The 12,114-nt window shown below is 40.5% G+C and overlaps 2 protein-coding genes across 4 annotated transcripts; both read right to left on the reverse strand.

Moving 5' to 3' along the window:
• Positions 1-2,470: 2,470 nt before the first annotated feature.
• LOC103384850 (organic solute transporter subunit alpha) lies at positions 2,471-5,895 on the reverse strand. 2 transcript variants are annotated; one of them, XM_025059213.1, is made up of 7 exons: positions 5,450-5,895; positions 4,327-4,478; positions 4,163-4,236; positions 3,937-4,092; positions 3,486-3,594; positions 3,115-3,367; positions 2,471-2,932 (listed from the first exon to the last, which is right to left on the reverse strand). In XM_025059213.1, the coding sequence occupies exons 1-7, from the start codon at positions 5,511-5,513 to the stop codon at positions 2,496-2,498; spliced, it is 1,245 nt and encodes a 414-aa protein (XP_024914981.1). In that variant the 5' UTR covers positions 5,514-5,895; the 3' UTR covers positions 2,471-2,495. The 2 variants fall into 2 exon arrangements, with proteins under 2 accessions (XP_024914981.1, XP_024914980.1); XM_025059212.1 differs by having other exon boundaries at positions 3,486-3,597; positions 5,450-5,513.
• A 129-nt stretch (positions 5,896-6,024) lies between these two features.
• Positions 6,025-11,547, reverse strand: LOC103384848 (protein-serine O-palmitoleoyltransferase porcupine-like). Of its 2 annotated transcripts, none has more exons than XM_008318532.3 (13): positions 11,371-11,547; positions 10,412-10,554; positions 10,105-10,297; positions 9,666-9,709; positions 9,339-9,520; positions 9,108-9,238; positions 8,706-8,831; positions 8,287-8,387; positions 7,730-7,806; positions 7,584-7,647; positions 7,329-7,414; positions 6,630-6,740; positions 6,025-6,530 (listed from the first exon to the last, which is right to left on the reverse strand). In XM_008318532.3, exons 2-13 carry the CDS (start codon positions 10,545-10,547, stop codon positions 6,429-6,431), a joined length of 1,353 nt encoding a protein of 450 aa, XP_008316754.1. In that variant the 5' UTR covers positions 10,548-10,554; positions 11,371-11,547; the 3' UTR covers positions 6,025-6,428. The 2 variants fall into 2 exon arrangements, with proteins under 2 accessions (XP_008316754.1, XP_008316753.1); XM_008318531.3 differs by lacking the exon at positions 11,371-11,547 and adding an exon at positions 11,170-11,359.
• Positions 11,548-12,114: the final 567 nt, after the last annotated feature.

A 12,114-nucleotide genomic window follows, 5' to 3' on the forward strand; every position in this document is an offset into this window, starting at 1 on the left:
AAGACTGTGTAAGTGCTTTGTCAGATATCACTATTAAGGTGACTCTGTGCTCCAACACAGCCAGGACATACAAAATGACAATGGCGGTGGATGTGGAAGGTGTAGGAGAGGCCATCAAAAGTCTTCCTATTTATGCAAGATGTATTGTTCCTGAGATCGTGGTTAAGACTCCAGTGTTGGAATTTCAAAGGTGTTTTCTTAACTACCCATATGAACAACAACTGCAGATTACCAATCCCAGCAGTCTGCCTGCCTGTTATGGTGTACTTGATCAGGAATATGAGTATTTTCCATCAATCACATTTTTCTGTTCCAAACCCAGAGGAGAGATTCTTCCTCAAACCTCAGAGACTCTTTCAGTGACCATATTTGCTCAGGCCACTGGATGGTTGCAACATATTTTACACATTGCAGTGTTTGGCAGTGGACAGACTCCAGTGGAAGTGGTCCTGTCATGTATTGGGCAAGGCCCACTTGTTCATGTACACAGTTCACAGTTGGACTATGGAAAAATTCCTGTTTTGACAGACATTACCAAAACTCTCCATCTGTCAAATCATTCCCCTATTCCAGCCAACTTTGCAACAAGCATGACCAATCGCAAATCCTTTTGGCACGTGGTGCCAAGTGAAGGGGTAGTTTCACCTCAAAGCCAGCTGCAGCTTCAGGTAGTGGCCAATTTGAAAGATACAATCAAAACCCAGGATGAGCTGAAAGTGTCCATCCAGGACAGTGAAACACACACAGTCTCTGTATCTGCCACAGGTACTGGCACCTCAATCGTTAGTGACAAGCCATTTGCCCCAAGCCTTGACTTGGGAACACACTTCAGCCATGGCTCCTGCAAGTACCAATTCAAACTGACCAACCGTGGCCAGAGGACACATTGGATGTACTGGGGCGTTGATGGCTTCCTGCCTAAAACATGGACTCAGAAGGGGTCATCTGGCCTGACCTCTGTGGCTGCCACTTCCACTCCCAAGAAAAAAGATGCATCCTCAATCACCTCCCAAAAAAAAGAGCCAGTGTTCAGCCTCACCCCCTCCCGAGTGAAGCTTTTACCAGGCTGTTCTGTGGACATGTTGCTAATGGGATCATCAAATACTGCCAAAGTTGTTAGGGAGCGTCTGGTATGTCGTGCTGTTGTAGGCGAACAAGGCTGTAATGAGCAGATTATGACTGTAGATATCATCTGCCGCTTTGTTAAACCTCTGCTCAGCCTTTCCTCGTGGTCACTGAGCTTCTGCCTCGGGAAGGTTGTTGGAGAGAATCTGACACCCATGCTTGAGAAAGTGGTTTTAAAGAATGTGTCTTCTCTGTGTGTTACTGCAAAGTTCTCTCTCACCGAGCCGTTCTTCCTGTGTGAATCGGAGGAGGAAACCACAGTTACCACCATGTCCATGGTTTTAGATGATGGCAAACAGGCAGAGTTGTGGGTTGGTTTTCATCCGGATTACTGTCGAGATCGGGTGTCAAGAGTGGTGGACAAGCTGCTTGTGGTGTCCTACCGGGGACACCCTCAGAAGGACATGGTCCAGCTGCATGCTGAGGTCCATTTTCCCAACCTCCACTTCTCCACAAATGTAGTGGACTTTGGCTGTGTGCTGAACTACACAGAGACACATATGGTGTTCACAATGACCAACTGTTCACAGCTGCCTGTCACCTACCTGTGGGCGTTCCTGGAGGACCAGGCACTTACTGAAAGGGAGACAGCTATGCACAGCGAAATGGTTCAGGATAAACAACTGGAGGATGAAAATGAAGAGACAACATCTTCGTCAAAAAGCTCTTCCTTTACCAGTGAAGTTGAACTTCAATCCAAGCCAAAAGAGTATGAATATGAAATGACAGACTGCCAGGTGCGTGTGGAAGAGGTGTTTGATATCCTGCCCATGCATGGCTATCTGGAACCTGGAGAACAACAAATTGTCACAGTCTCTTTCTATGGCCATGAGCACATCATCAGACAGGTGATTGCTCAGTGCCATGTGGAGGAAGGACCCACGTATGAAATTATACTCAAAGGAGAAGCATCTGTAATCAAATACAGCCTTAACTCTGCTATGGACTAATTTCCTGTAGATTTACTTATTTGTAAAAGATGGAAAGCAATGCAGCGATTAAATGACAATTGCCTTAAACACCACCCCTGTTCCCAGCAATTGTTTTTTAAAAAACAGTCTCAACTGCTACAAACAACCACAAGGTGCAGCTCTGTGTTGTTGTCCATCCCAAAAATGCAAAGTTGACATTGTGAAGTTCCCAGTGCGTTTACTAGATTGTACCAATTGAATTTGGTCAGTCCCAATAAAGAACTTTTTTTATACAACTGTGTTTGAGCCCATGTGCCAATATGTGTTGTGTCTTAGCAGCTGTCTAACAGTTTACAATCATAATAGTGTATTACTCCCTCAAAAAGTCCAAGCTTTGGAAGATGTTGCTAATTGCATATTAGCTTTATCGCATTACTATTTTGTTAAAAGGCCTCACATTTAAACCACGGTGACATTCGTAGAGTCCTGATAGTTGATATCAGCACTGATGGTAATCTGGGTCCGATCTACTCCTGGTTCCTCTCCAGACTTTGGCTCCACCAACTCTGCTCTGCCCCTTTGTTGACGTCTTGCCTGAGGGAAGGGGAAGCCATCCAGAGGAGCATGCTCTATCTTGCAGAGACTGTCTTCACTGTCACTGTAACTTGGATTGGAGCCACCAAGACGACATGGGCCCCTTCTGGCCCCTTCTGATGTCACAGAAACCATGTGATGGATCATCTGCTCACCTTCAGTTTGAACAGACTTGTCTACCTGCCACACACCAAAGGGCATCTCCACATCCTCCGACATGCTTGGCTCTATCTTACGGAATGTGTGGCGGGCGTACAGGCCAATACAGAACATCTCCACGATCACACAGTAATGATAGATCACTGAGGATGGACAGACATATAGAATAAAAGTTTGAGTGGATAGAAATCATCCTGGTGTCATGGCAGAGCTATTTTGACTCAGCTGCAGATGTTAATAGAGTGACTATTTATTATCATTCTTAACCAATCAGGTCTTTGGTGATTTTTTTTCTCATTTGTGTGACAGATTTGCTCTAACTCACTCTGGGCTCTGGTCAGGACAGACAAAGGTGGTGTGCATGGGATGACCTCCAGGGCACCCATGGTCTCCAAGATACCACTCTGCACTCCACAAAGCACCAACACCAGGATGATACAAATGAACTTGGCTCTCAGTCCGTAGCCGTGTAGAGCACTTTTAGTGGTTTTGTAGAACAGCAGGTGGCCGTAGAAGGACAAAAAAGTGGAGACACAGATGATACCATTCACGTACAGATTGGGGTTGACGGAATCCACCTGGAGGACAAGGCAGACGGCACCACATAAGTCTGTTCTTTATATTAACTAGAAGGAGCTCTGGCTGAGGTGTTATCAGAGTGACATAGAGTCTTAGAGGACTGTGTGAATCACTCACATCTCCATAGTCGTACTGTTCATCAGTCCACAAGACCAGGTTGACAAAGAACAGGATGGTGCGGACAACAGAGAGCTGTAGAACAGCAGCCATCATCCAGACACGACTGCTTCTTTAAAAGGACACAGATGGTGTAAAGAAATCAATGTCAGATCACACTGTTCCACACGTAACACACAAAAATGAGTTTAGGCTAGTAAAAGGTTTTAGCTACAATTGGATGTTTTTACTATCACTTTTGGTGGACTGACTCTCCCTTTAGTAGACAGCACTACAGCTACAGGTAATGCTTCAAACCTCCTCTGAACATTTTAATTCCTAAACAAAATCATACCTTCATACCTGGAGTTATTTGACAGATATTAAGGTGTTTTGGATATCTTTTACTTGTTTGCTGCATTCAAACACACTTAAAATTCTCAAAATGTGACAGCGTTAGAGAGGATGGTACCTGTTGATGGACACCATCGGGAGACAGCAACAGCAGCAACAAGGAAAAGGATCAGGGGGAACCTTCTGTCCAGACAGAGCAGCCAGCATAGGAGTTTTCCCTCCAAAGAAGTCTGTGATCAGTTCCATGAACTTCAACAGGGTGATGGAGTGATACCTGCAAAAATAATATCAGATGAAATAACATCTGTCATCGCTTGTGTCTGTTCTAAGAATGGTGTACTCACAGTGAAGCGATGAAGTTACACAGAGAAGAAGAGCGAGGCACAAACAGAGCTATGACCGAGGTCAGGGCAAAAACCTGAGGTCAAAGGAACAGAAGAATAAAACACACAGGAAGAACACAAGGAAAAGGGTTTTTTTCTGGGGGTAACGAGGTGTGGAGCATTACCGGGTACATTCCTAGTATCCACATGTAAAGCTGCCTGCGTCTGGATGAGGTGATGTTACGCAGGATGAAGCCTAGCTCCTCCAGAAACACACCCAGGAGAATCACAGCCAAACCGGCTGGGATGAGGAAGAGCCACAGGTCATCTTTAATGGCTAAGACAGGAGGAAACGCTGAGTTGATTAGAGGCTCTGAATGTCATTTTCCCTCTGACACACAAGGCCTTCCGGTCATTTAGCATTTACAGTCATTAGACTTGAGTTTGGCTGTTTGGAGCAGATGGTGCAGCGGCAATGCTGTAATATTCTCACTCTCAAACCATTCATCTTTAATGATTTGATATTTATTTTAAATTTTATTTTCTTCATTTGAATACAGTTTTTGTTGTATATTTTATCAGGTCTTGAAATGTATTGTTCATGAATACTATTTATTAAGTGTTCTACATTAAGTTAGTTGTTGTAACGGTGCAGATTTAATAAAAGATCCCATTGTACTGTAACAGTAACCCTGACATGTTTAAGTTAGCATTTATTTTTATTTTTATTTAAAATGGCCCGGAAAAACTGCCCTGTCATTGGCCAAAGAATAACAATAAATAAAATACATTAAAATAAACACAATTTATATCTTGTTGTTGAACAATAACTACAATAGAAGAACAACTTCCCCATGAATTGAGCTGCTGTTCCAAAATCATGAGTTATTAGTTCAGACACAAGTGCAATGGGGGAAAAAAAATCCCATTACAAAGCGATATAGGAATGAAAACGTATGTGAGTTTATCGCTGGACAAACTGTGTTGTGTGTTTTGTATACATGTGTGTGTAAATGTACAAGGACAATAAAGGTAATTATTGATTCTCCCATATTTACAATATATCCTAACACCATTATACATATGTTGACTAAAGTTTTTGAAATAGCATTTGTATGAATTTTGGTCACAATGTGTTGGACTGAATTATTTACTGTTCAGGTTCACTGTAAAAAATACTGTATATCTCAGCCATGGTTTTCTGGAAAATCAATCCATCCTCTGGATTACAATAAACAGAACAAGAACATTAAACCTCAAATCAGTATAGTTTGTGATTTTTTTTGCCAAAGTGTGATATAAACTTACCGCTGAAGATCTCTGAGGACAGAGGGATCTCCGGCCCTATCCAGGTACAGTTGCCTCTTCCCATTCTAAAAATAACTCTGTCCAACTTCTACTTATAAACTATGAGGGAAGAAAGAACCCATTATCATTCTCCTGTTCAATGTTGTGGATGTGGCTCTACACAGAGTAAAACAGCCATGTCTCCAAGCCAGGGATGAAACCTGCTTCCACAAATGTGTGTCCTGTTGTTTCCGTGTTGGTCTGGAGTATATGCTGTCAGATTAATGATTGACTACAGATACAGGTGAGAGGACAGGTGAGGGGTCCAAGTCCAAAGCCTCATACAAAAGTAGCTGCACTAAAACGTATTTAATCAAAACCATATTTTTTGACATCAGAAAATAAAACTGGAAAATGTTCTTAATGTTCTTTTATGTGGTTTACTGTACAGTACCTTTGTACCAATCTTCAGTGTCCAGGGCTTTCAACCGAGTTAGATCCTTCTCTTTCCAGATCACTATTTCACTGGTCTTCAAATTGAGAACCTGTGTTTATTAGGTTAGAAGTCATGATAATGAGAAAATACAATAAAATAGTTTTGCTTCTTTAGCAAAGACTCACGTCAGACATTATTTTTATTTTTGACACACATTTTATAGAAAATAAACATTAGTACAAATAAGATTTTGTTTAAAAAATATTGCAACAAATAACATAAATAAAAAACACTTTGAACATATTATACCTCTATTATAACTGTACCACTGCACCTGTTCACAGGTTGAAGTACTGACTCACTTGATCTATTCTCATGTGTTTGATCTTTACTATGGTTCACCTCCTGACCCTTGAAGAAGACTCACAGATACATGAAGGTAGGAGATACAGGTCAGAAAAAATACAAGTTCACAGTCCTCTTGAAATTTTCAGACCACCTGACTGTGGGGCTCAACAGTCGATCGTCCAACTTAATAATGTCCAAACTACAAGCCCGATGTCGTCACTGAATTAAACGATAGAAGACCCAGCTGGCAAACACCACCCAGTGGCTCGCCCAGTTCAACTCTGACCATCTCTGTATGGTGTGGATGGCTGCATAACCCTGTTCACAAGACAAAACAATAAAAAAACAAACAAAACAATATAAAATAGTTCAAATGTTGTGATAAAATGATGACAGGTTCAGTGTTGGTTATTTTACCTCTTCAACTTCATATTCATCAACTCCAGGGTCGAACATAGAGCCCAGGTAGGTGAGGTGGAAGATGGCCAGGAAGCTGAAGAGAAGGTTCAACAACACCACCCAATATTCCTGTACGTCAGCACATGAGGAAAGGCATCAAACACCTACAGAAATGGATTTCCATCTGTATTTTATGTCCTTTACATTTGCCCAATCCTTTTGGTGGTTACGTCCTTACTATTCAGTCTATTTTAGTATTAAATACACCTGGAAAGCTTTTATTTTAAAGGAAATATTTAGTTGTTTTTTTTAATAAATTGACTGGCATGTCAGTGCATTTTACAATATTCTACACAACTGCAAGATTAAGCAAGACATTCTCCGACAGGGTTGTTAAAGAGTGTTTGGTGAACTCTGCAGCATTGATATAATTATAAAGCAGATAAAATAATAAAATAAAGAACGCTTGAAAATCTTTAACAAGATGGGTCGAGGACATTGTAGAGAGAGTCAAACAGGAGCTTTAAAAACCATCTCAATACCTGCTGTAAAATAAATACACATTTAAAATATATCTATATATCAATATAGTGAGTAATCCCTAATCAAGTATATTATGGCCCCGAATAACAATTCCAATTTTCCATGTGGCCTCCTGGGACAATTAACCCCCGACCCCTGGTGTAGGCCTGATCTCATACGATAACCAGTGTCTACCTTCTTATGTTGGTGGCTGCAGCCGGAGCTACAAGGCCTTGAAAGGACGCAGGCACTGAAGATGGATGCCAGCCTCTTCCTTAGAACTGAGAAGAAACAAAAATGATCACAGGCGTCATGTCATTGATTCTCTGTGTTTTGCAGTGATATCTGTGAATGGACATTACACTGGTACTGTTTTCAAAGCAGATGCTTCTTTATCTTTATTGTTTGGCCATAGGTTAGAAACCACCAAACAGAACATATTCTTCATACCATGTTCAACATATGTGATGAATCCAAGAGACAGCAGAACAGCTCCCAGGTGAAAACTCAGACCCTGAAATTATATAAAATATATTAAACTGATTCATCTGAAAGGATGCTAATAAAAATGATATAATGATGGAAAAATGACTGACATGCAGTAAGGCGCTGGCTGTGTAGGTCACCAGGATGGCTGCAAACGTCCCCATCTTCATGGCATTTTTAAAGACATCTGCAAAAGATTGTAGAACAACATGATACTTATTACAAATACACACCAAAGAATATTAACATGTTGGGTGATGATGTAAAGATTTAAACACACAATCTTCTCAAATCAGTAACAATTAATCACATTGAAATGTACGTGCAAATTTTAATAAGGAATACACGTGTTCTGTGTTGTAGAGATTTGAAAATACTGCTGTGACCCATGGTTCTGTACATGTGTACATTGTACACATACAGAGCAGAGGGCTGTCACAATAATAATATAAGCAATGGTAGTGTGTACACTGATACATGTGTTGACTAATGAAGAGGTGTTAACACAGGCCCAGCCTGGTGTGAATATTCCACAGTGATTTTCTATGTACTTGCAGCTGTTGTGTCCAACTACATCAGTTACATACACAGCATTCATCATGCAATTTTGTGCTATTGTTCACTGTCTGATGAGTTTGACAATACAAAGAAAAGATTGGAAGCTGACAGGTTTTCAACCATCGGGACATGGGGATGTTCCAGGACGTCACCACCAGCACCATGGACCGAGGCATTTCCACACTCAGAGATTTCACCACACTCATGTCCCTGCAGGTGGTAACCAAAACAAACAGTTAACAATTCTGGATTGCACAATAAACCTTTTTCATCACCTGACAGCATTACTGCAACTTGGAATAACTGCCAATACTTATGACAATCTGAGGCGATAGTGTCCCTGTTTACGTAATGTGGCGCAAGGTGGAATTTGTCCTTAGGTATACTGTAGTATCAGATTTTCTTAATGTTTGATCCTTTGATTTTGACCAATATCGGACAAATACCGATGAATACTGCATCAAGCCTTCTACATTAACACCTCAGATCAGAGCATCTCATCTCCAGCTCTCACTCATCTAAACCCACCATCTGATGTTGTCCTTCTCTTCCGTGAAGCCTGCTCCTGCCAGCATGGTGGTACCTTCACTGAGGTGACCCACAAAGTAATTACTGAAGTGGAAGGACACTGCGTTCTGATAGGCATCCAGCCACCTGGGCAACAGAAGACATGTGCATTACTTCTTCACTCAAGTACTTTATTTGGTTCCACTCAAATTAAATAAATCTCTGAAGAGCACCACCTGTTTGAAACGAGAAGGGAGGGAAACGCTCGGCTCGGTGACAACAACACTTACCTTACTGTCAAACATGTCTTCGAAGCAGGAAAAGGAAAAAAGGCTGCTTTCAAACTACTGTTTGCGATGCCTGTCATGCATCAGGCAAAATGTAATGCAAATGAAACCCAAATGGACTGACTTTGTTTCTTACTTCTCTGTGACTGTGTTTCCATGGAAGGGGATGAACAAAGGAAACAGGTATGGAGCAATGCAGGTGGAGACCAGTAAACAGATCTGACTCTTCAGCAGGCAGAGGGAGGAACTCTGCAGCCATGTCCAGCTCTGAGGAACCAATCACATTATTATCATTAACTCCACCCAAATATTTTGGTTAAGAACAAATCTGTAATGGTTGACGGCCTTGGGAACATTAATAGCTTACGAGTTTTTTGCCTTCAACAGCATTCTTATAACTGGAGAAACTGATCCAGGGACCGAATACAACTGTTCCCACAAAGAGAAGATAACCCAGGACCTCAGCTGGTGAGGGGAGGCTGTTCAATGCTCCTCTGTCCAGGTCAAAGGCCAAAGAGATGGCCTTCATGGCAACCACCATCTGAGAACCTGATACACACACAGACAGCTTAATCAATATAACAACAGTTGTAATGACAGTAACAATAACCAGTTGACTGTTTCAATATTTGTCAACTGAAGAAACTGTAAGTGAAACAATGATAAAATGATACTTTGATGAAGGAACATTTACCTCTTATTTTATGCCAGGTTACTGCATCGATCAAATGCAACTCTCTGAAATTATGAAAACAAATTACTTGAAAATGTGAACTCACACCGGTGTTGAATCTGATTAAGAAGGTGAAATTCATCTAGAATAAAACACAAAACAACTCATTTTCTAACTGACTGAGGAGCTTCTTACTAAAATCAATGCACACTAGAACTCACATTCTCTGTGTTTTTAGGAGCATTAAAAATTAAAAATGCAATAAACAAGTTTTGTGCTTTTGAGAAATGCAAAAGGAATATTTTCAGTTTTTCTTGATTTGTTACATTTCACAGAAAGCATGGTTTGATCCAAAATTCAACCTCCCATATATGGAGAAGAGCCTCGCTGCCATGTTTTATTAACTAAGGTTATGCTAGGTTTGCAGTGCCACAGTGTGTGTGTCTTTTCTGCATCTTACCCAAAAAGGAGGTAAATGAGGATGACGAGTGACAGGAAGACCCCTCTGGTGGAGGAGGACCGGGTGAGTACAAGCACAAGGTAACAGAACGCACTTAGCATCAGCACCCACAGCATCTGCAGCTCAAAGAATAGGAAGAGACCGTACATCCCTGTCAACACTGACAACACGTGTTTTAGGGTCGACGTAGTACCTGTGAAGCACAAACAGAAAATAATATCATTTTCAAACACAACAACAACAAGAGCCTCTTCTTAGTGATGCTTGTCACTAAACAAAAACACATCAGGTGTCTGTGAAGTTTCACCCAGTCTGAAACACAGTCTGCAGAGGAGGCAGAGCAGCAGCAGCCTCCACACCTGCTCCACACCCTGCTGGACTGTACTCAGACCACAAGTCTCAGCCAGCTGCTGCCACACCAGCAGCCTCCTGGACATGTCCATCCTCCAGCTGCAGGAGCAAAAGTTATTAGAATGTTTAGTGAAGAAAATTACAATCACAGAAATGACAGCTGAATTTAGATATCTAGAATTATTCTTAACTTGGAATGTAAATTCCTAAGCATTGTATTTATATCCATATTGGACAGATATATAGAAAATCAACTTGGCTAATACAGTGTATAATTAGATAGAAACAAGTGACATACAGCGAAAAGGTTAGCTGTAAAAATCTAAATATCTAGTCTAGTATCTAGTGTTAAAGTTAACAGAAAACAGGCTTTATTTGAGACAAATCATGAGTAATATTACAACTTATTGCATTTAACTATGAGTACGTAGAATATGTCAGAAACAATAAAAGAACAATAACCCCCCCCAAAATATCAATAAGACAACTGGAAAACTAAAGACACATTAAAGACTCACGTTAATAGTCAACGTTATTGTGTTATTAAGTTTTTACAAAAAGTAAAACAATAAATTTTATATTTTTACAAAAAAATTAAGACCCAACACTGTTACTTAGAACAGAAGTTTTTCTTAGAGAAAAAGTAGTAACGTCAGACGAACACGTATAAAACGTAGAAAGTTAAAACTTCGCTGCTAGTGATACATTTCTCACCTCTGGCTGAAAATGAGTGTTTTTTTCACAACGTTAACGAAACTGACTGCACATTTTAAATCGTGTGCTACCTTGACCAACAGTTTCCTATTTTCTCTTTTTACATTTTGGCAGAAAGAATTAAATCACTGTTTCTAGTTAAAATCAGATTTCGCTGTTACTGTTGAGTTAGTGTTAGCATAGGAGCTAACGTGCGCTAACCTGAGTTGAGGAGGAGAAAAGTAGAAGAGAAGGAAGAGGAGGAGGAGGGGCCGCTGTGAACGAAAATCCCACTGACGACTCCTCTCGTCTAAAAAATCCTCCCCCCTCCGTCCCTCCTTTTTTATTTCTCTCTTCCCCCTTTCTCCCTTTAGTCCTCTCGTTTCCTTTTTCTCTATTACAAAGCATTGCGAGTAGCTGCCGAGGCGGTCGTAGTCGCCCTCTGCTGGTCTGAAATAAGTGTTGCAGCTAACTCTGTAAAAATGTGTTTTTGGACTGAGAAAGAGTAGTCATTAGGCAAAAGCCCAAATTTACCTTGTGAAGTAAATTATTAATTTTCCTCTTTGTTTAATTATTTAATTTATTAGTTTATTTATTCCTTAAAATACATTTTACAGAGATATGATACATGTGATTTTTCACAATGCACCTGTTAATACATTATTTAATAATTATCTAAAATATCATGGTTGATATGAGGAAAGAACGTTCTTTTTTAAAATCCTCTTAATACTACAGGTACGAAAACAAATACTACTTCGAAAAAGCCTCCTGCAGTTACGTATTCCTATCCACTACCTAACTACTTAAATTAACACTACTACTTTTGGTAATACCATAACAGTACTACTAAAACAAACTTTACAAACAACTAAAACCAGACCTACTTTAACATCTACTCATAAAACCACTATTTCTAAACCTACTAAAACTGCTACTACTAACAGTGATCCTACTAGCCAGGTT

Source organism: Cynoglossus semilaevis, chromosome 10 (genome assembly GCF_000523025.1).
Source record: "Cynoglossus semilaevis isolate Cse_v1.0 chromosome 10, Cse_v1.0, whole genome shotgun sequence".
NCBI lineage: Eukaryota > Metazoa > Chordata > Actinopteri > Pleuronectiformes > Cynoglossidae > Cynoglossus > Cynoglossus semilaevis.